Genomic DNA, 24,498 nt, shown 5'->3' with positions numbered 1-24,498 from the left:
CAGAAAATCTTTCCTATAAATGGTCAGACAGTAAATAGCTTAGGCTTTGTGAACCATATGATGATCTCTGTGACACAACTACTTAGCTCAACTTTGCAAAAGAGTCACAGATAACACATAAAAGTACACGTCTGTGTTCTAAGAAAACTTTATTTACGAAAACTGGCTGCGAGTGAATTTGGTCCGGGGGCCACAGTTTGCCAAGCACTGCTTATAAATATGCTACCTATGTTTGAGAAGTAGTCTCTAATTCAGTGCTCCCCAGCCATCATGTTGCAAATGGATTATAGCTGTGCTGAAGGCTAATCCCTTCAGACCGTAGGGTTCTGAACACAATCGAGATTCAAGTAGCCTCATGTGCTATACAAGTATTATCATTAACTATGTGGGTCATGAAGTAAAAATGTCTGAGACACATTACTCAAACTGCTTGATACAGGCTTCTCTATATACCACAAATCGATAAATCAAACTTGTTACTGTATTGACCAGATTACCTCTTGCTTCCTACTTTTTATTTCTTAGCCTACCAAAAACTAAAAATTACATCAACCTCTCCTATTTTGGGGCATAGACCTGGATTACTGTGATATTGAATGGTCTGCCTTGGAAAAGAACAGAGATCATTACTGTGATATTGAATGGTCTGCTTGGAAAAGAACAGAGATCATTCTGTCATTTTTGAGACTGCAAAGAAGTTCTGCATTTTGGACCCTTTCGTTGACTATGAGGGCTACTCCATTTCTTCTAAGGGATTGTTGCCCACAGTAGTAGACGTAATGGTCATCTGAATTAAATTCGCGCGTTCTGGTCCACTTTAGTTCACTGATTCCTAAAATGTCGACGTTCACTCTTGCCATCTCCTGTTTGACCACATCCAATTTACCTTGATTCATGGACCTAACATTACAGGTTCCTATGCAACAATGTTCTTTACGGCATTGGACTTTACTTCCATCACCAGTCACATCCACAACTGAGGGTTGTTTTTGCTTTGGCTCAGCCTCTTCAGTCTTTCTGGAGCTGTTTCTCCACTCTTTTCCAGTAGCATATCGGGCACTATTGACCTGGGGAGTTCATCTTTCAGTGTCATTATCTTTTGGTCTTTTCATACTGCTCATGGGGCTCTCAAGGCAAGAATACGAAAGTGGTTTGCCATTCCCTTCTCCAGTGGACCACATTTTGTCAGAACTTTCCACCATGACCCGTCCGTCTTAGGTGGCCCAACATGGCATGGGTCATAGTTGTATTCAGTTAGAGAAGGCTGTGATCCATGTGATAAGTTTGGTTAGTTCTCTGTGTAATCCAAGTATATACCCCAACCACAAATGCTGAAGAAGGTGAAGTTGAATGGTTCTATGAAGACCTATAAGACCTTCTAGAACTAATACCAAAAAAAGATGTCCGTCTTCATCACAGGGGCCTGGAATGCAAAAGTAGGAAGTCAACAGATACTTGGAGTAATAGGCAAGTTTGGCCTTGGAGTACAGAATGAAACAGGGCAAAGGCTAATAGAATTTTGCCAAGAGGATGCACTGGTCATAACAAACACCCTCTTCCAACAACACAAGAGACAACTCTACACATGGACATAACCAGATGGTCAATACTGAAATCATATTGATTATATTCTTCACAGTCGAAGACGGAGCTCTAGACAGTCAGCAAAAACAACACTGGGAGCTGACCATGGCTCCGATCATGAGCTCCTTAATGTAAAATTCAGACTTTAACTGAAGCAAGTACGGAAAACCATTCAGGTATGACCTAAATCAAATCCCTTACAATTATACAGTGGATGTGGCAAATAGATTCAAGGGATTAGATCTGACAGAGTGCCTGAAGAACTATGGACAGAGGTTTGTGATGCTGTACAGGAGGCCGTGATCAAGAACATCCCCAAGAAAAAGAAATGCAAAAGGCAAAATGGTTGTCTGAGGAGGCCTTACAAATAGCTGAGAAAAGAAGAGAAGCAAAAAGCAAAGGAGAAAAGGAAATATATATACATCTGAATGCAGAGTTCCAAAGAATAGCACAAAGAGATAAAAAAGCCTTCCAAAGTGATCACTGAAAAGAACTAGAGGAAAACAAGAAAATGGGAAAGACTAGAGATCTCTTCAAGAAAATCAGAGATATCACAGGAACATTTCATGCAAAGATGGGCACAATAAAGGACAGAAATGGTATGGGCCTAAAAGAAGCTGAAGATATTAAGAAGAGGTGGTAAGAATACACAGAAGAACTATACAAAAAAAGATGTTTATGACCCAGATAACCATGATGGTGTGATCACGCACCTAGAGCCAGACATGCTGGAGTGGTAAGTCAAGTGGGCCTTAGGAAACATCACTATGAACAAAGTTAGGGGAAGTGATGGAATTCCAGCTGAGCTATTTCAAATCCTAAAAGATGATGCTGTGAAAGTGCTGCAGTCAATATGCCAGCAAATTTGGAAAACTCAACAGTGGTCACAGAATGGGAAAAGGTCAGTTTTCATTCCAATCCCAAAGAAAGGAAATTCCAGAGAATGCTCAAACTACCGCACAACTGCACTCATCTCACACGCTAGCAAAGTAATGCTCAAAATACTCCAAACTAGGCTTCAACAGTACATGAACCGAGAACTTCCAGATATTAAAGCTGGATTTAGAAAAAGCAGAGGAACCATAGATCAAACTGCCATCATCGGTTGGACTGTAGAAAAAACGAGAATTCCACCAAAACATCTACTTCTGCTTCATTGACTATGCGAAAGCCTTTGACTGTGTGGATCACAAAAAACTGGAAAATTCTTAAAGAGCTGAGAATACCAGACTACCTTACCTGCCTCCTGAGAAATCTGTATGCTGGTCAAGAAGCAACAGTTAGAACCAGACATGGATCGACGGACTGGTTCCAAATTGGAAAAGGAGTACATCAAGGCTGTATATTGTCATTCTGTTTATTTAACTTATATGCAGAGTACATCATGTGAAATGCTGAGCTGGATGAAGCACAGCTGGAATCAAGATTGCTGGCAAAAATATAGATAACCTCAGATATGCAGATGACACCACCCTTATGGCAGAAAGTGAAGAGGAACTCAAGAACCACTTGATTAAATGAAAGAGGACAGTGAAAAAGTTGGCTTAAAATTCAACATTCAAAAAACTAAGACCATGGCATCTGGTTCCATCACTTCATGGCAAACAGATGGGGAAACAGTGGAAACAGTGAGAGACTTTATTTTGGGGGGCTCCAAAATCACTGAAGATGGTGACTGCAGCCATGAAATTAAAAGATTCTTGCTTCTTGGAAGAAAAGTTATGACCATCCTAGTTCAGTTCAGTTCACTCAGTCGTGTCAGACTCTTTGTGACCCCATGAATCGCAGCACGCCAGGCCTCCCTGTCCATCACCAACTCCCAGAGTTCACCCAGACTCACGTCCATCGAGTCAGTGATGCCATCCAGCCATCTCATCCTCTGTCGTCCCCTTCTCCTCCTGCCCCCAATCCCTCCCAGCATCACAGTCTTTTCCAATGACTCAACTCTTCGCATGAAGTGGCCAAAGTACTGGAGTTTCAGCTTCAGCATCATTCTTTCCAAAGAAATCCCAGGGCTGATCTCCTTCAGAATGGACTGGTTGGATCTCCTTGCAGTCCAAGGGACTCTCAAGAGTCTTCTCCAACACCACAATTCAAAAGCATCAATTCTTCGGCGCTCAGCTTTCTTCACAGTCCAACTCTCACATCCATACATGACCACAGGAAAAACCATAGCCTTGAATAGACGGACCTTTGTTGGCAAAGTAATGTCTCTGCTTTTCAATATGCTATCTAGGTTGGTCAAGTGGGCCTTAGACAACATCACTATGAACAAAGCTAGTGGAGGTGATGGAATTAGAATTGAGCTATTTCAAATCCTGCAAGATGATGCTGTGAAAGTGCTGCACTCAATATGCCAGCAAATTTGGAAAACTCAGCAGTGGCCACAGGACTGGAAAAGGTCAGTTATTATTCCAATCCCAAAGAAAGGCAATGCCAAGGAATGCTCAAACTACCGCACAATTGCACTCAACTCACACGCTAGTAAAGTAATGCTCAAAATTCTCCAAGCCAGGCTTCAGCAATATGTGAACTGTGAACTTCCAGATGGTCAAGCTGGTTTTAGAAAAGGCAGAGGAACCAAAGATCAAATTGCCAACATCTGCTGGATCATCGAAAAAGCAAGAGAGTTCCAGAAAAACATCTATTTCTGCTTTATTGACTATGCCAAAGCCTTTGACTGTGTGGATCACAATAAACTGTGGAAAATTCTGGAAGGGATGGGAATACCAGACCACCTGACCTGCCTCTTGAGAAATCTGTATGCAGGTCAGGAAGCAACAGTTAGAACTGGACATGGAATAACAGACTGGTTCCAAATAGGAAAAGGAGTACGTCAAGGCTGTATATTGTCACTCTGCTTATTTAACTTATATGTAAAGTACATCATGAGAAATGCTGGGCTGGAAGAAGCACAAGCTGGAATCAAGATTGCCGGGAGAAATATCAATAACCTCAGATACGCAGATGACACCACCCTTATGGCAGAAAGTGAAGAGGAACTCAAAAGCCTCTTGATGAAGGTGAAAGTGGAGAGTGAAAAAGTTGGCTTAAAGCTCAACATTCAGAAAACGAAGATCATGGCATTCGGTCCCATCACTTCATGGGAAATAGATGGGGAAACAGTGGAAACAGTGTCAGACTTTATATTTTTGGACTCCAAAATCACTGCAGATGGTGACTGCAGCCATGCAATTAAAAGACGCTTACTCCTTGGATAAAAAGTTATGACCAACCTAGACAGCATATTAAAAAGCAGAGACATTACTTTGCCAATAAATGTTCATCTAGTCAAAGCTACAATTTTTCCAGTAGTTATATATGGATGTGGGAGTTGGATCATAAAGAAAGCTAAGCACTGAAGAATTGATGGTTTTGAACTGTGGTGCTGGAAAAGACTCTTGAGAGTCCCTTGGGCTATAAGGAGATCAAATACTAAAGGAAATCAGTCCTGAATATTCATTGGAAGGCCTGATGCTGAAATTGAAGCTCCAATACTGTAGCCAGATGATGCGAAGAACTAACTCACTGGAAACGACCCTGATGCTGGGAAAGACTGAAGGCAGGAGGAGAAGGGGACAACAGAGGATGAGATGGTTGGATGGCATCACCGACTCAATGGACATGATTCTGAGCAAGCGCCGAGGGTTCGTGATGGACAGGGAAGCCTGGCGTGCTGCAGTCCATGGGGTCACAAAGAGTCACACATGACTGAGTGACTGAACTGACCTGAACTAAACTACTCTGATGGTAAATGTGTTGACTTTTTTCCAGCTATTATGTCAGTTGGGTGCTTTACATATTTGTAGGGGTTTTCTTGTTTAAAGTGCCAATAAGAATTTTCAACGAACTGGTCCATTTCATCTAAATTACTGAATGTATGTGCACTGAATTATTCATAGTGTTTTCTCGTTATCCTTTTAATGTCTGTGAAATTCCTCTTTCATTCCAGATATTGGTAATCTGTCTCTTCTTTTTCTTTTTTTTCTCCCCTTTTTAGGAGTCTCTATCAATTTTATTGACCTTTTCAAAGAATAAGCTTTTGAGTTCAGTGCTTTTCTCAATTGTTTTCCTGTTTTCTATTTCACTGATTTGGTCCCGTATCTTTACTCTTTCCTTTTCTTTTTTTACTTCCTTTAAGCTTATTTTACCCTATTTGCTAGTTGCTTAAGGTAGAAGCTTAATTACTAATTTGAAATCTTTCTTCTATTTAAGTATTTAATGCTCTAATTTTCCATTTCAGTATCACTTTAGTTCTATCCCATACATTTTGCATTTTCATTTCATTCAGTTCAAAATATCTTCTGACTGAACTTGTGACTTTCTCTTTGACTAATGGATTATTTAGTAGTGTGTTGCTTAATTTCCAAGCATTTGGAGACTTGCCTCTTATCTTTCTATTGATTTGTAGTTTCATTCCATTTTAGTTAGAAAATATATTCTGTATAAATACAAATCTTTTAAATGTGTTAATACTGGTTTTATGACCCAAAATACAGTCTGTTTTCATGAACATTACACTTGCACCTGAAAAGAAAGTGTAGTTCCTGTTGACAAATGGTCTATAAAATTCAATGAGATCCAGATTTCAGACCTGTTAATCCTTACAAACAGCATGAGCCAATTCCTTAAAATCAACCTCTCTCTCTCCTTTATTCTCATTCTCTGTGTATATGTGTGAGTATGTGTGTGTACCCAAATGTGATGCGTTTCTCTAGAGAACCCTGATGGACACATTCGTGAATTGACCGTTTTATCATCATGTAATATCCTTTTGTAACCCTGGTAATATTTTTTCTCCAAAATCTTCATTATAAGACATTAAAAATAACTCCAGCTTTCTTTTGATTAATGTCTTCATGGTATACAGTTTTTTATCTTTTTTTTTTCAATTCGTATTTATTTTTTACTTGGAATTTAACTGCTTTACAATGTCTGTATCCTTTTATTTTTAATTAACTTATATAATTATATCTGTAGTGAATATATTGTGGACTGCTATGGTTGGGTCATATTTTTAAACCAATTCTAACAATTTCTTTAAATGGAGTTTTTAGACCATTTACAGTTAATATAACTATTGATATGTTTAGATTTAGGTCTACCATCTTATTGGTTTACCTCTTTATAAAAGTAAAACGTTGTAATACTGCTTGCTTTGTCCTCTTTTTAAATAAATAAATTCATTATTTAGTTTTTTTTTAAAACTGCAATACATATCATTCAATAAAAAATCAATTTAAAATCATTTGAAAAGGAAAAGAAAGAAACAAAGGAAGATTTTTAGAATGTCCATCTAGAAGAAAAAGGTACCTGGACTTGCAATTATCACAGCAGTTTTCAGTTCCCATAATTCCTACGGAGGCCTTTCGTAGTTGTTTGTCTTCAAAATGAGACAAGATGATTCTACCCATGAGAAAATTTAAAATTAAATAAAAGAACAAAAACATATATGTTCAATTCATTGTTGAAAATACTGAGAAATCAATATTAACTGACTCAGCTGGAATCTCATTATTTGGCTTCACTTTATTGAGGCACAAAGAAAGTTGACTTAAAAATTCAGCACATATGTAACACCGGCAAATATTTTCTAAGTATTTCTAATTATTCTGTAAAACATTTTTCTTAAGAGTATCATCTATATCTCCTTGTTATTGAGTGATATAAAATAAACAATACTTACTGTCGCCTACACTTGCTGGAATAAAGATATTTTTCCATCTTTCCCATCATCTTTAATTTGTATAATCGAAACTTTTCATTGCGTATCTCACTAAGGAGGCACCTGTCAATTAAAAATATCACAGTAATATTAAAATTGTATTAGCACTTTATTTCATTTATTCATTACTGCTTATTTTTTGTAACTTAAAATATCTACACCACTAACAAGATAAAGAATACTTCTATCATCTCAGAAAGTTATTGGATCCCTTTCCAGTCAATGCCCCCACAAGAGCTAGACATTTTTCTGATTTTTTATGAAAACTGCCTTTGAAAGAATGTCACCTATGTCCAAATATCAACTGTTTCATTGCCTATTAAAAACTGGTTAACCTCTAAAGGTTTTCACTTTGGCTTATGTGCTACTTCCTTTTTTGGCAATCGTTCTACTGTTCATGAATTTTTACCTTTTTCCAGTAAAAGATTATTCTTAAAGTTATTTTACATGAGAAACTAAGGCATCTAATCTATACAAGGAATACTGAAAACACTCATGATCCAAATATGAGCCTTTACCACTTCAGCTCTTCAGAAAACCTCTCAGCCTTCTAAAAACTACCTCTTTGTATTATGGGGTTTTACCGGACATCACTGCACATGGAAAAACAGACTGGTTTCAAATTGGGAAAGGAGTATGTCAAGGCTGTATATGGTCACCCTGCTTATTTAACTTAAATACAGAGTACATCATGCTAAATGCTGGGCTGGATGAAGCATAGCTGGAATCAAGATTGCCAGGAGAAATATCAATAACCTTATACGCAGATGACACCACCCTTATGGCAGAAAGCAAAGAACTAAAAAGCCTCTTGATGAAAGTGAAAGAGGAGAGTGAAAATTTGACTTAAAACTTAACATTCAAAAAACTAAGATCATGGCATCTGGTCCCATCACTTCATGGCAAATCTATAGGTAACAATGGAAACAGTGAGAGACTTTATTTTGGGGGGCTCTAAAATCACTATAGATGGTGACTGCAGCCATGAAATTAAAAGACACTTGCTCCTTGGAAGAAAAGCTATGACCAACCTAGACAGCATGTTAAAAAGCAGAGACATTCATTACTTTGCCAACAAAGGTCTGTCTAGTCAAAGCCATGGTTTTTCCAGTAGTCATGTATGGATGTGAGAGTTGAACCATAAACAAAGCTGAGCGCCAAAGAATTGATGCTTTTGAACAGTGGTGTTGGAGAAGACTCTTGAGAGTCCTATGGATAGCAAGGAGATCCAATCAGTCAATCCTAAAGGAAATCAGTCCTGAATACTCACTGGAAGGACTGACATTGAAGCTGAAACTCCAATACTGTGGCCACCTGATGAGAAGAACTGACTCACTGGAAAAGACCCTGATGCTGGGAAAGATCAAAGATGGAAGGAGAAGGGGACGACAGAAAATGAGATGGTTGGATGGCATCACCGACTCGATGGACATGAGTTTGAGTAGGCTCCAGGAGTTGGTGATGGACAGGGAAGCCTGGCATGCTGAAGTCCATGGGGTCACAAAGAGTCAGACACGACTGAGCCACTGAACTGACTGACCAGACATCAGAAAATTATCAAAATTAAGTTCCTTCCTCAAACTTCTTTTCCCATAATGCTGAATTTATAGAAACTTTTAAAATAACACGAAAGACTTTTTTTTAAAGTACTGCTGCTATACCTTATGCTGACTCTCTTAATTTTACTCTTCTATGAAGACATTCCATGACTATCACATATTAGATGATGAGAATCTCCCAAATAGTTTTTGCATATCTTTCCAAGAATAAATATAAGTCTGAGTTGAACAGGTTACAAAAACTTCAAAAGAAAACAACAAAACCTACAAGATCTAGATGATAATACTTCTCATCAAAAGGGAACTGACTCACTCATATTTTGACTATACAACCTTCTGACTGATAAAAATACTGATAGAAGTACAATTCTTAAGGAAGATACCAAGAGGGAATCCAGTTAAGAGAATTCTGGCAAGTCTGAACACACAAATGACCTCTGATTCAAAAACTTCCTTATCCTTTGACACCACCAACCACCGTGCCCTTCCATGTAATTTCTCTAAAAAGTCTCTTCCAACAACTGACTCTAGTTCCTGGTTCAGCCATCCAATCTCATTCCTAGCTCCTGGGCTAAAATTCAGTCCCTATTTTGCAATGATTCGTTTGTTTAAGTCACCTCCTTTTCCTCAGAAAGAGCAAAGGAAGCAAATGCCCACTCTGAGAACAAGATCCCTCATTTTTGGTTCCAGTGACCAATATTTAACACATCAGTTTTGCTAACAAATTGAAGGAAATAAAAGAACAAGTTTCTAACAACAAATCAAATGAATATTTGTTCTTCTTCTGGGACCATCAAAATAGTTAAAGTATAATATTCCACAGAATAAAAAGAAGTTGAAAAAGAATAAATATTCTGAAAGCAATACCCTAACTAGAAATCAGTTGGAGCCAGTGGAAGATTTATTAAACTGTGATTAATTTGCAAATTATTCCCTTTAAACAAAGATTACAGTAACTATCTGGGTTTTGACTGTTTCAAATAATGACTAGCAACTGTAGACACTGAGACTTTGCCAACAGTATGGCTTCTACGATAAAAAAATTTTAGTTGCATATTTACACTGATGACCAGACAAGTTTCTTCTCTTAGTCACAGGATTCTAGCATAAGACAGGCTCTAAACATTTCGTGAATTACAGTGATCTTTTCATTTGAAAATCAGCTATTCCACTTATTCTAAAACTCTCTTTTCTCTAATAGAAGAGGTTTGTCATACGATAGCACAGATTTGGGCCTCGACCCTTGCTGAAATATTTTTTTATGCTGATTAACCCTATAGTTTTATTTCCTTTAGTATGGATACAAAGAACAACCTGTCTGTATTAAAGATTCAAGTATGGGTTTTCTGGCAACACTATTTGATTACTACTCACTGTTAACCTCTGTTAAATCTTAATGAGATAACCATTTAAAATATCTTTGAGACTCAGATAAACAGAAACTGTATCCACTGATGAACCCGCCAAGCCACAATACAAAACCTAAGTTGTTAAGTCTTCAGCATCTAACACAATGCACAAATAAAATCAGATCTGGTAGGAATCAACTTACATTTGATACAATCCCAAATGTTTTTAACAACCCCAAACTTAATAGTGGTATACAAAGCTGTGTTCTATCCCAATTACTTTAAATTAGTTTATAAAAAGCTTTACAAAGACACTAATGTCAAAAGCACAACCTTAAGAAACAAAAGCTACTGATACTCCTAAAAGGAGAGGCTTAAAATTTATAGCCAACATTCTTACCTAATTAATCCCTATTCTTCTCTCATACCTCAAGTTAACTCACTAGTTCCTCAAAGAAGCCTTACCTGATCTTTATAAGTGGGTAAACACACACCCAATATTACACTGGCTACTCAAGGCAAATTTCCTTCATAGCACGTAGTAGCTATACCATTACACGTATTTGCTCGATCCTTTCCAAAAGAACTTTTGGTTATTGAAATTTTCAAACACAAACAGAGCAGTAAAATGAACCCTATGTACCCACAGTTGTATGATTCTGTGATTAAGATCTGTCATTCCCATTATATAGTAAACTCTATAAAAACAGGTACTATTTATCTGCTGCTCCTCTGCTAAGTCGCTTCAGTCGTGTCCGACTCTGTGCGACCCCATAGACGGCAGCCCACCAAGCTTCCCCTTCCCTGGGATTCTCCAGGCAAGAACACTGGAGTGGGTTGCCATTTCCTTCTCCAATGTATGAAAGTGAAAAGTGAAAGTGAAGTCGCTCAGTCGTGTCCGACTCTAGCGACCCCATGGACTGCAGCCTACCAGGCTTCTCCGTCCATGGGATTTTCCAGGCAAAAGTACTGAAGTGGGTTGCCATTGCCTTCTCCAGTACTATTTATATCTGCTTTTATTTACCATTGGATACTCAGCACAGAGCATAATGCTTGGGACATAGTGTTAAAAAAAAACTGCTGAGCACTAAATAAAAATAAAAACTGTATTAGATAAGCACTCTCACCATTTCAATAAAATGGGCTAATAAGTCCACCACATACGTGTTTCTTAACTTTTTTTCCCTATGGGTAAAGGAATAAATTGGTAAATCCTGCCACTAAAATTCTGCAAGATGAAGTCTTCCTTTCAACATCAATCTCACAGAACATAAGTGCCAACAAAATACCTGTTTAGTATTTAAGTAGTAAGGCTTTCCTGCCTCTAAACACTAAGCACAATATTTTTCCATGGCAGTCAGTCAGTACAGAGCAACATGATCACTCAGACGGGCAAGGACAGCGGACATGCTCTCACAGAATAAACAAAAGAAACAAAAATGGTAATTAGAGCCAAACTGGAATTGACAGAAGTCATTTGGAATAAGCACCATGGCAGCATGAGAAAACAAAAACAAAATAAATGGTATCTAAAGTAAATATGGCTGAAGACATATCAAAACTTGAGAGAACTGAAGAGAAAACCAAATCATCAACGAACAATATTTTGAAAGTGTTTCACAAGATCTACGTTACATTCCCAGTATAGTGCTGGTTTAGTTAAATCTTCACAGTAAAACATGTATAGATGAAATTAGTTCATCGCGGTAACTCACCACAAATCTTCTTAAACATCTTGGGTTTTCTTTTGGTTTTAAATGCACTTACACATATTAGTTTAAATTTTGAATGTTGCCTCCAATACTTTAAGAAATCTGCAAGGGTGAAAGTAATGAATGTTTTTACCTATTTAGGTTCATGTCTGCTGGAGCCCAAAGAACGTGACAAGAACTTTGAAGTCCATCTCGGCCAGCTCTACCAATCTCCTGGTAATAGGATTCCATTTCCTTAGGAGCACCATAATGAATGACTTGGCGAATGTCAGCCTTATTAATGCCCATTCCAAAAGCTACAGTAGCTATGACACACTGAGAATAAATAACAACATAGTTAAACGTTTAGCAGAATTAAAACATGTTTCCCTTTGGTAAGTACAATTAGTTCATTCATTACAGTCCCTGGCATGCTACTAAATTTAATATGAAAGTGAATTTAGAAAGATGGTAATGATAACCCTGTATGCAAGACAGCAAAAGAGACACAGATTTATAGAACAGTCTTTTGGACTCTGTGGGAGAGGGCGAGGGTGGGATGATATGTGAGAATGGCACTGAAACATGTAAATTATCACATGTGAAACAAATCACCAGTCCAGGTTCAATGCATGAGACAGGGTGCTCGGGGCTGGTGCACTAGGATGACCCAGAGGGATGGGATGGGGAGGGAGGTGGGTTCAGGATGCAGAACACATGTATACCTGTGGCGGATTCGTGTCAATGTATGGCAAAAACCACTACAATATTGTAAAGAAAATAAATAAATAAAACTGAAAAGAAAAAAAAAAAAAAAGAAAGTGAAGTCACTCAGTCTTGTCTGACTCTACAATCCCATGGACTGTAGCCCGCCAGGCTCCTCCATCCATGGGATTTTCCAGGCAAGAATACTGGAGTGGGTTGCCATTTCCTTCTCCAGAGGCTCTTCCTGACCCAGGGATCAAACCTGGGTCTCCAGCATTGCAGGCAGACTCTTTACCATCTGAGCCACCAGGGAATTTAATGTAATTTTGACAAATCACTTACAGCTTAAGAGATTATCTGCCCAATTTACAGATTTAGGACTGGTGACCATCAAATAGGATTTGTTCCCTCTCTACAAAAAGGAGCAAATATCATGGTTCTTCTGAATGCATATAAATATAGGACACAAAAGAGACTCTTAAAATATATATTAAATGAGCCTTTGGGTTATTCTGAAGTTTCAAGACTGCATCTCAATTTTTCTAGCAGTATTCTAAGGTAGAAAGACAGGTATGGGGCATGCTCAGTTGTGTCCGATTCTTTGTGACCCCATGACTGTAGCCCACCAGGCTTCTCTGTCCATAGGATTCTTCAGGCAACAATTTTGGAGTGGGTAACCATTCCCTCCTCCAGAGGAGCTTCCCAACCCAGGGGTCGAACCCTGGGTCTCCTGCGTTACAGGAGGATTCTTTACCATCTGAGCCACCAGGGAAGCCTAAAGGTAAGAGGAAGCTGCTCATTAAAGAGATAGAATGAAATATGCATTTCTCTCTGCAAATTTAAAAGGATAAAACTGGTATAACAGGAATGAACATACAGAGGTGAGATTTACATGCCTAGGGGAGATTTTAGGCCAAAATTAGTGATAATTGTCAAAAAAAAACCTAAATACATTTCTTGAAAGGTATTAATTAGAATACAAAAAAATGTACAAGTAACTCTAAATATACTACATGCCTTACATATAAAAAGCATTTATAAAGAATACATAAACATAATATTTGGGTATATTGATCTAATCAAAATTATGATATAAATATATTGGGAAAAGAGGGGGTAGAAACTTGTAGACGCAATGAGAAGGGCAGGAAGGGATGTCAAAGAGCTATGCGTTCACCTTTCATAGTGGGGAATTGAGAGATAATGCCTAAATCTAACAGGCAGATAATAAGTACACTAAGTAGGAGCAGTACAAGCAAATTATTCCAAGATACAGTGGCAAACACCAAAGGAATAAGCTCAAAAAGCTGAGAGCAGGAGAAAGAAGCAGGAAGGAATGATGACTTGTGCTTTTCATTTTAAACACCAGAAAACTACTTAGTTTGTTAAACTATGTGTGTGTATAAGTGGTAAATATTAAAGTGCCATTTGAAACAAAAACGTGTAAAGATGTACCAAGAGTAGAAAAAAAAGAAGGAAGGAAGGACAAATAAAGGGAAGTATGAGAAATATGAGAGAAAAATAAACATAGGAATGGAAATAATATTAAGAAAAAGCTTTGTGTGAATACAACTATCAGTTTTGCTATATTTGAGTAAAAAAGCAATCTAATAATAATTCCAATATTTATTTTTTAAATGTTATTTCTTATTCAATTTTTCCAACTTTATTGATATAAATGAATTATAACATTGTGTAAGTTTACCATATATAACATGATTTGATATACATATATATTGTGACGTGATCGATAACCTCAGTAAGGTTAATACCTCCATCACCTCACATGATTACTGTGTGTATGTGTGTCTGTGTGTTTGTATGATGAAAATTTTTAAGATCTAATTTTTTTCATGATATTGTCTTTAAAAGAGATTAACCTATTCTACAGATATGATTTTCAAAATATCGTTATAACCTCTCAGGTGTAAATGAAAATACTTTATCAAATAATTTACTCATAACCTCATCCCAAAAGGGAAAGGGATTTAAGCCATCTAGAAAAGGCAAATAAAATACAAAGGACATAAAATTAAAAGTCAGGATTAAAAGACTGATCACAGACTCAAAACACAAATCTACATCCAAATGTGGTTAGATTTCATCATGAAAAACAGGAAAGAAAAAAATCTTAGTCTTCCTCGTGTCCCTGGGAGATGTTTCTATCTAAATAAATAATTAGTAATAATACAACAAGACAGAAAAACCACTGGTCAATTATTGACTCAAAGATCAATTGTTAAGATTTAGTAAGCAGCAGCTAATGAACTTTATCTGATAATTTTCAAGCTTCAGAGCTAATAGAATAAACATAACAAGCATTTAAGAATTTGGATAAAACCTCTATTCCAGGCAGCTGTGATAGCTGTTCTTGCCTTTGGAAAGAAGAGGAAGAAAGAGGACAGATGCCTTCAGGCAGATATGCGCTGCAGCGTGACAATGTCAGTGAGCTGCATATGCAGAGTTCTAGATTCATAGGAGATGGATGATCTATTGGACAGAAAATGCAAAACGGAAGTTAAGTTCCTCTCAATTTGAGATGGGGACTATTCCAGGAGTATATTGACAGGGGGTGGATATGTTGATAGTGTTGATTTAAACCTACTTACATGTTTGAATTGAAATCATCCAAAATAATCTGTGTGACACCCGCTGAACCAGGATTCTAACCATAAGAAATCTCAGCTGCAGCACTTCTTGTGAACTTCATCAATACCTTTCTTCTCTCCTTCAGACCAATCCTACTTAGTGCTCCCAGTCTAGTGTTTCTATAATACTATTATCTTGCTCAAAAACAGAGCAGTATGTCACAGTGGTTTTCAAGTTTTGTTTGGCAGAATTCTGAAGATTCTAAGACAACCCCCAAGACACTGACATGGAGACAGGGACGTTCCTGGACTTGATTCTCCATCACATCAACTTCAACAAGGCCATTCTACTTTAATCTGCTTTACCTGTCAGATGGAATGTCATTTACATAAAAAGTCCTACAGCTTATCTGGAAAAAATAAGGGAACTTCATACCAACTCCAGCTTGCCTCTCTGCAAGTTTTAAGATCCTCTCTAACCTGGCCAAACAACCAATTCAACTCTCTTCCTAAGTCTTCACCAGATCCTGCCATTTTACCTATACTCTGCGTCCTCCTACTCCATACTTCCCTTTTCTCCAACCATTGCAAGCTACTCACAATTCCTTGAACCCAGGATGCTCTCTTATACCAAAGTGCCTTGCACATATCAGTCCTTCTTTCAGGAGTTGTATAATCAATTCCTTATCCTTCATCACCCCCTAGCCATGCATACCTGATGAACTTCTATTCACTTGTTCAGATTCTACTCAAACTGCTTATTCCTGGGTGTACAACTCCATTTGACAATCTATCTTAACAGCTAGTGTTCCCTCCTCTGTGAACCTAAACACCATTCTATGTACAGGCTGCCATTTATACTTGCCTGCAACAGTTTTCTTACCTATCTATCTCCCATATTCTACACCAATTCTATCAGAGTGACTGCTTTATGCTCATCAAAACGGTACTCAAATCTATATGCATGAATGAATCACATGGATGTACACCTAAAATTTTTTAATACACATTGCTGTTTTTCCATTTTTGTGCTCGTGCTCAGTCATGTTGAACTCGACCCCATGGCTCCTCTGTCCATGGAATCTTCCAGGCAACAATACTGGAGTGGGTTGCCATTTCCTACTCCAGGGGATCTTCCCAACCCAGGGATCGAACCCGCATCTCTTACGTCTCCTGCACTGGCAGGGGGATTCTTTACCACTGCAATTTTAAACAAATAATATTTCAGGATTAAATTATGAAGTTCAATTCCAACTTTAAAGAAATTTTTGTTTAATTTTTAATATAGTTGACTTACAATGTTTTTTTTTTATAATGTATTAGTTTCTGCTGTACAGTAAAGTGAATCAGGTATACATATATCCACTCTTTTTTAGATTCCATTCCCATATAGGTCATTACAGAGTACTGAATAGTTACTTGTGCTGTACCATAGGTTCCTATTAGTTCCTATTTTATATATAGTATGTATACCTGAAATTAACAATACATTGTAAATCAACTATAAGATACACTTTAAAAAAAATTAATTAGAAAACAAAAAACATTATCCCTCCATGGAGGGGCAGGGGCAAGGAAGTTGGGGAACACAACAAAGATATTCAATAAAGACTTCATAAATAGCTATTATAGAAATATCTGTTTCCAGTATGGGGAAAAGACAGTCATGATGATCCATCTTCACACCTGAATTTCATCTCTCATGAACCTATGATGAACTTGCTTCCGTAAGTTAATACTCAGTCCTGCATGGTATGTTCCACAGGCTAACTTCAGTTTTTTAAGTTCAGCTGTAACTTGCTCTGTCATTTTTCTGGAAGGACAATAGATGATAGTTGGACCTTCAAATTCCCAAGCAGAACTAAAGAAAAAGAAGAGCAAAAGGACAAATATATATATATATGTTGGAGTTTTACATGATTTAATTTCCCCTTCTTTTTAAATTTTTAATTTAATTTCATTTTTAAATTTTAATTTACATTTTCCTTTTAGTAAAAAACTGAAAGGAGAAAGCATATAAAAAACAATGATATATTTAACAAAAATCTAAAACATTTTGGACACTCAGATGTGGAAATAAATTATGTTAAACACAAATACCACTGACTTCAGTTTTTTGTTCAAATTAAAACCAGAGACAGGTTTATTTATTGAAGCACAAGCCTTGCTAAAAACCGGCAAACTAATGGAAATACAATTACCATCCTTTTGGAAATGCAGAACTCTGGTTTAACAATTACTCTTCATTTACACAGGAAATGTAATATTTACATAGAAGAATAAAATTTTTACATTATTCTTATCTCTCTTATGATTGTAAAATTCAATTTCTACATGTTAACCAAAAAAGCAAGAACTTTCATGTAATAATAAAAGATCATTTATATAGTTCAAAGAAGCATTTATTGGTAATCTTAAGGCTATGTTATAGAAAATAACATGTTAGCCTATTTTAGAAACCTGCACTTATTAAAAGTTTAAATGATGATTTTGTAGAATATTTAATTCCTCAATATATTCATTTACATAAATACATTCATTTATGCTGACCCAACGAATATAAAAAGAACATACCCCTTAGATTTAGAAAGTTATTTTATTTAATTTTTAATGCATATAACCTGTGATACAATTTTAATTTTAGGAATCTATTTTGCAAATATACTTAAAGATCAGCCAAAAGATACATACAAATATTCATGGCAAAACTATGATAATGAAAAATTATCTAAATGTTCATGATCATACACATTCATACTATGAAAGTGAATCAAATATTTAAAAAGTAAATGTATAAAAACCTTTAAGAAGGACTATGGTAAAAATCATTGAAAACTTAGAAAAATAATGCAGCAATTTTACTCTAAGAGTCTTAACTAAATCATCTACCCAAAGTAATTTTTGAGAGTGACCAAATGGGCTTCCATGTCAAAATTTCACTCCATGGAGTGCAAAAAAAAATGCAAATTATCTTTTTAATGTACAAGAATCTCATTAAAAAAATATTTTTCAAAGGAAGAACTGTGTACCAAAACGTGAATACTGTAACATCTTAAAACATAAAGGCCTAATTTAAGAAAACACAATATACAGAAAGATAACAGAGATACAAAAAGGAGGAAAATTGCAGACAAAATGGACATACTACAACACCATTTCTGTGGCAAGCTAACAACAACAACAATTGAGAGCACATATTTGCATAGTCTAAGACAAAGAACAGAACCTATAAAGCTAAATGCAAAAATGTCAGCAGTGAAAACTGAGGAATGGGATTGGAGAATCTAAGTACTCTTCAGTTTACATGCATCTGTACTGTTCAAAATGATACTAACAATATGGATCGCTTTTTACATAAAAAAAAAAGTAGAAAATATGAAAATTTGAATTTATAGAACCGAAAAATCAAAGCAGTGAACATTCCTATTGACTACATCAGTGAAATGACTGGAAGAAGGGCCTTGGTCTTTGTCTTTTCTGCCAAAAGAATTCATAAGAGACGAGCATTTATTGGAGGCAAAGCACGTGTGGAAGAAAACAAAGGCAAACTCATAGAGTGAGCTGCACCCAATAGGGAGGCTTAGATTGCTTATATGAGGGCACTCTTCAGGTTATGTCTGGCCAGTCATCTTGCTTGTTCCCATATTTGGCCTGTCTTGGGGTTCTTCCTTGGTCAGCTCGAAGGTTTTTGGGAGGTTGGCAGGACATATTATGGGCTGGCATCTCTTCCTTCCTTTTCCCCTCCCCTAGAGTTGCATTATTCAGAATTCCTTAGAGGACAACGAGGACATTCTCTGCACACGTCGGGATGACCACAGCAAGAGGAAATTGTGGTCTCAGGGCCCAGTGCTCCTGATGGCATCTTCTCTCAATGGCATCTTCTCTCAAAGTGTAAACTGGAGACTTTGCAGCAGCTCAGCCTGGGGCCCGCCTATTGCCTACCTCACATCCCCTCTGAGATTCCTGGACCCCAGGGAATTTTTATTGGGAGGATGCAGGGCAAAGGTCCACCTTCTGTAGCTTCTTCAGGCTGGCATTGGGCTCGTGGGCCACAGAACTCTCATCCTGCCTTGCCACGGAGCCCCAGGGAGACCTCTGCTGTTGGTCCAGAAGAATCTGCCTCAGGGAGTGGCTAGAACCCCTGAATAACCATCATCTTGACATGGAACTGCTGCCACCTCGAAGAAATAAACTTAACATACCAGATGCGTGGCTTTTGTCAACTGGGAAGACTCAGAGCAGGAGCTCTGATGGATCTTCCCAGCCCAGGAATCGAGCCTGCATCTCTTATGTCTCCTACATTGGCAGGTGGGTTCTTTACTACTAGCGCCACCTGGGAAGCCCAAGGTATAGAGATGTCCTTTTGTCTTTGGAATATTTAGGCCTGCTGCTGCTGCTGCTGCTAAGTCATTTCAGTTGTGTCCGACTCTGTGCGACCCCATAGACGGCAGCCCACCAGGCTCCCCCATCCCTGGGATTCTCCAAGCAAGAACACTAGAGTGGAATGCCATTTCCTTCTCCAATGCATGAAAGTGAAAAGTGAAAGTGAAGTTGCTCAGTCGTGTCTGACCCTCAGTGACCCCATGGACTGCAGCCTTCCTAATACAGATTATTTTCTATGGATCCCATGTATTTAACTTGTTGCTTTGAGATCTGCGCCTTTTTCTGGGAGACCCTATAATCTCAAGTCCAAGGAAATTAAGAATTTCAATGGTGTTCTGATCTAAGGCCTCCATGGAGGGGCTACATATCAATATATCTACATACTGTAGAACAGGCCCTTCTTTTAGGCATATTTCCCCTAGTTTCTTTCCTAGGGCCTGGGCAAGCACGTGTGGGCTGTCTCAAAACCCCTAAAGCAACACTGCCCAGGTATATTGTTGCATCTGACCCAAGTGGGAGTTGGTCCACTCAAAGGCAAACTGATACTGTGAAGATCAACAGATACTGTGAAGATGAGAGATGAACTGGGATGCCAAAGAAGGCATCCTTGAGGCTGAGCACAGTAAAACATTTAGCATCCTGAGGGAGCTGGACTAAGATGCTATAAGGATTAATCATAAGGGGATGTACAGGAACCACTCTTATCATTTACTGCTCAGAGCCCATCCACCATGCTATATTCCTCATTTGTATTTAACAAAAAAAAAAGGTAGAGGGGGCGCTGCTCGGGACCTCCTAACCATAATACGGTCAGGGAACTCAGAAGGTCTCTCCCCATTAGTGGGGTAGGACACTCAGTGACAACCAAAAAGGCATGTGAGCCCACTTCAGTTCAGTTCAGTTGCTCAGTTGTGTCCAACTCTTTGCGACCTCATGACTGCAGCATGCCAGGCTTCCCTGTCCATCACCAACTCCTGGAGTTTGCTCAAGCTCATGTCCATCAAGTCCGTGATGCCATCCGACCACCTGATCCTCTGTTGTCCCCTTCTTCTGCCTTCAATCTTTCCCAGCATCAGGGTCTTTTCTAATGAGTTAGCTCCACATCAGGTGGCCAAAGTATTGGCGCTTCAGCTTCAGCATCAGTCCTTCCAATGAATATTCAGGACTGATTTCCTTTAGGATTGACTGATTGGATCTCCTTGATCAGTCCAAGGGACTCTCAAGAGACTTCTCCAACACCACAGTTCAACATCAATTCTTTGACGCTCAGCCTTCTTTATGGTCCAACTCTCATATCCATATGTGACTACTGGAAAAACCACAGCTTTGACTATACAGACCTTTAATGGCAAAGTAATGTCTCTGCTTTTTAATATGCTGTCCAGCTTTTCTTCCAAGGAGCAAGTGACTTTTGATTTCATGACTGCAGTCACCATCTGCAGTGATTTTGGAGCCCAAGAAAATAAAGTCTCTCACTGTTTCCATTGTTTCCCCATCTATTTGCCATGAAGTGATGGGACCAGATGCCATGATCTTAGTTTTTTGAATGTTCAGTTTTAAGCCACCTTTTTCACTCTCCTCTTTCACTTTCAAGAGGCTCTTTAGTTCCTCTTCACTTTCTGCCATAAGGGTTGTATCATCTGCATATCTGAGGTTATTGATATTTCTCCCAGAAATCTTGATTCCAGCTTGTGCTTCATCCAGTCTGGAATTTCACATGATGTACTCTGCATGTAAGTTAAATAAGCAGGGTGACAATATATAGCCTTGATGTACTCCTTTCCCAATTTGGAACCACTCCGTTGTTTCATGTCCAGTTCTAACTGTTGCTTCTTGATCTGAATACAGATTTCTCAGGAGGCAGGTCAGGTGGTCTGGTATTCCCATCTCTTGAAGAATTTTCCACAGTTTGTTATGATCCATGCAGTCAAAGGCTTTGGCGTAGTCTTTAAAGCAGAAGTACATGTTTTGCTGGAACTCTCCTGCTTTTTCTATGGTTCAACAGATGTTGGCAATTTGATCTCTGGTTTCTCTGCCTTTTCTAAATCCAGTTTGAACATCTATAAGTTCTCTGTTCATGTTTAACTGAAGCTTCGCTTGGAGAATTTTGAGCATTACTTTGCTACCATGTGAGATGATGAGACCAAATACTGTTCAAACTGGCAAACATGATTCCAGTGAATTAACAGATATGAGGCTTTTCACTGACACCTGTCACTGTGCAGCTTTTAGAGAAAAAAGGTCCAGAGTAAGAAGTCAGGCGAGTCAGTGGCTTCTGTATCAATTAAAAAATCAATCTTTTTTCCGCCACATCAGAGATGACCCAGGTTCCTTGATGGAGATAGACACCTCAGGGCAGGTGTGGGGGAAGCTGCCAGGACACCTCAGGAGCCCAGCATGGTCATCTCAGAAGCAGGAGTCCCTCTTCCTCTTCAGGATCAAGCCTGTCTACAGACTGGGCATGGCCTAGGAGGCTCCTTCTGGCATCCACGGGCCCAGTGGTCAGTTGACTTGCCTTTGAAGCACTCCCCCGTGTTGGTCTAACCTCTGGACTGATGGTTGACACCTGCTGTCCCCTCAGTGGCCCTGAAGTTGCAAAGTGTGTCCGACAGCAACCGTTATCAGCTGAGCTTTGGCTCTGGCCTGCCTCAATTCACACTGAGTTCTTTTCTTCTCCTCAGCTTGATTTTTTACCCCAAAAGCCACCTCTAGCAGGTGGGGCATCAGGGTTTGTGGCCCTGACTGTAACATTTGAAGTTTTCGCCTATTGTCATAGGGGCGAACTGAATGATAAAAGGTAGTCCCAGTAGGGACTGACCCTCAGGAGTGGAGGTATCTATGTTAGTAAACGTTCTAAAAGCTTCCACAAGTTGTCCCCAAAAGAGGGCTGGATTTTCTTCTTTCTCTTGGGTCACTTCTTTGACCCTTTCATAGCTGACTGGTTTTCTAATGCATTCCTCATTCCTTCTAATAGGCACTGAATAATGTGGTTCCTGGCCCATCATCCCAAGAGGGACTCTGCATCCCCAGCATATCATAAACGCTGGGCTGGGCTCTGACAAGCTGCTCAGTGTGCCCCGAGGCTGCCGTCCAAACCCTCTGCTTCTCCTCACAGGTACAGCAGGTAGTGAGGATTAGTTGGATGTCCCTCCAAGGTAAACCAAATGCCAGGGTTAGGGCCTGAAATCCTTCAGTAAACCTACTAGGGTTTTCAGAAAACTGGCCCAGTCTTCGTTTGCACTCTGCTGAATCAGTTAAAGAGAAGGGCAGGCGCACTCAGACTGTGCTTTCGCCATTTGCTGCTTCCCTGGGAGGACACATTCTCCCTGATCCTGGGTGACTGGAAGGCCCACCTATGAAATACCTCAGTGGTGGGATTAGCTTTTTCATCCTGGGGTCACTTCAGTTCAGTTGCTTAGTCATGTCTGACTCTGTGACCCCATGTACCGCAGCATTCCAGGCCTCCCTGTCCATCACCAAATCCTGGAGTTTACCCAAACTCATGTCCATTGAGTCAGTGATGCCATCCAACCATCTCATCCTCTGTTATCCCCTTCTCCTCCTGCCCTCAATCTTTCCCAGCATCAGAGTCTTTTCAAATGAGTCAGTTCTTTCCATCAGGCAGCCAAAGTATTGGAGTTTCAGCTTCAATATCACTCCTTCCGACGAACACTCAGGATTGATCTCCTTTAGGATGGACTGGTTGGATCTTGCAGTCCAAGGGACTCTCAAGAGTTTTCTCCAATACCACAGTTCAAAAGCATCAATTTTTCAGCGCTCAGCTTTCTTTATAGTCCAACTGTCACATCCATACCTGACTACTGGAAAAACCATAGCTGTGCTAGACAGAACTTTGTTGGCAAAGTGTGGTACCAGTGTGTTTAGAGGTGAATAGGGAAGCGAGGTTTGGGATTTGCCAGGGGGGTCTGGAGAATCAGGGGTACTTGTAGGAATCAGAGAAGGCAATGGCAACCCACTCCAGTACTCTTGCCTGGAAAATCCCATGGATGGAGGAGCCTGGTGGGCTGCAGTCCATGGGGTCACTAAGAGTCAGACACGACTGAGTGACTTCACTTTCACTTTTCACTTTCATGCATTGGTGAAGGAAATGGCAACCCACTCCAGTGTTCTTGCCTGGAGAATCCCAGGGACGGGGGAGCCTGGTGGGCTGCCGTCTATGGGGTCGCACAGAGTTAGACATGACTGAAGCGACTTAGCAGCACAGTAGAATAGGAGAAGCTCAGTTTCCCCACTGAGAGTTGGGGGAAGTTAAATGAGGACCATCTAGAATGCTGGGAGAATTCTCTGGTTCCCCAGGCCTCTGAGCTGCACAGAGCGAGACTCCGGTAAAGGGACATGAAGGCCTGGACGCAGGGAACCTCAGTCCATTGTTCCAACCTGCAGCAAGAACGATCCAATTGCAAGATGGTATGATAATTTACAGACACATTTTGGGGCCATCTTTCTCCATCACCCAAATTATATAAAAGCCAGGAAGTATTACAGAAAAACTTAAGTTTTTCTTTTCTTAGCCCATCTAATTTAAATAGCTTCCAGTTCTTAAGGAAACAGCCCAGAGGTGTTCCCTCTGACTTAGGAGGGGGTCCCCTCATGTTGAACAACCTGCAACCAAGAACAAAGAGGCTAACCTAGAAATGTAATCCGGCATCCTGGAAACATTTACCAGAAGGCTTTAATCTGGGCTTCCCTGGTGGCTTAGATGGTAAAGCTTCTGCCTGCAATGCGGGAGACCTGGCTTCAATCTCCGGCTCAGGAAGATCCCCTGGAGAAGGAAATGGCAACTCACTCCAGTACTCCTGCCTGAAAATCCCATGGAATGAGGAGCCTGGTGGCGATAGCCCTTGGGTTGCAAACAGTCATGACTGAACAACTTCACTTTCTTTCTTTTAATCT

General features: G+C 39.2%; 1 protein-coding gene across 8 annotated transcripts in view; it reads right to left on the bottom strand.

Moving 5' to 3' along the window:
- The window catches only part of WRN (WRN RecQ like helicase), a 127,140-nt gene that overhangs the window by 31,734 nt on the left and 70,908 nt on the right, over positions 1-24,498 (bottom strand). For 7 of the 8 annotated variants that reach the window (XM_024986205.2, XM_024986202.2, XM_059882175.1 and 4 more), the window contains 4 exon segments: positions 16,888-17,062; positions 12,063-12,244; positions 7,271-7,372; positions 6,898-6,990 (listed from right to left, as the gene is read on the bottom strand). In XM_024986205.2, the coding sequence (XP_024841973.1) occupies positions 6,898-6,990; positions 7,271-7,372; positions 12,063-12,244; positions 16,888-17,062 (552 nt within the window). 8 annotated transcript variants of the gene reach the window in all.

This window comes from Bos taurus, chromosome 27, assembly GCF_002263795.3.
Source record: "Bos taurus isolate L1 Dominette 01449 registration number 42190680 breed Hereford chromosome 27, ARS-UCD2.0, whole genome shotgun sequence".
Taxonomy (NCBI): domain Eukaryota; kingdom Metazoa; phylum Chordata; class Mammalia; order Artiodactyla; family Bovidae; genus Bos; species Bos taurus.
Note: the sequence above shows the minus strand (reverse complement) of the source record. Positions and strands in the feature narration are given on the sequence as shown.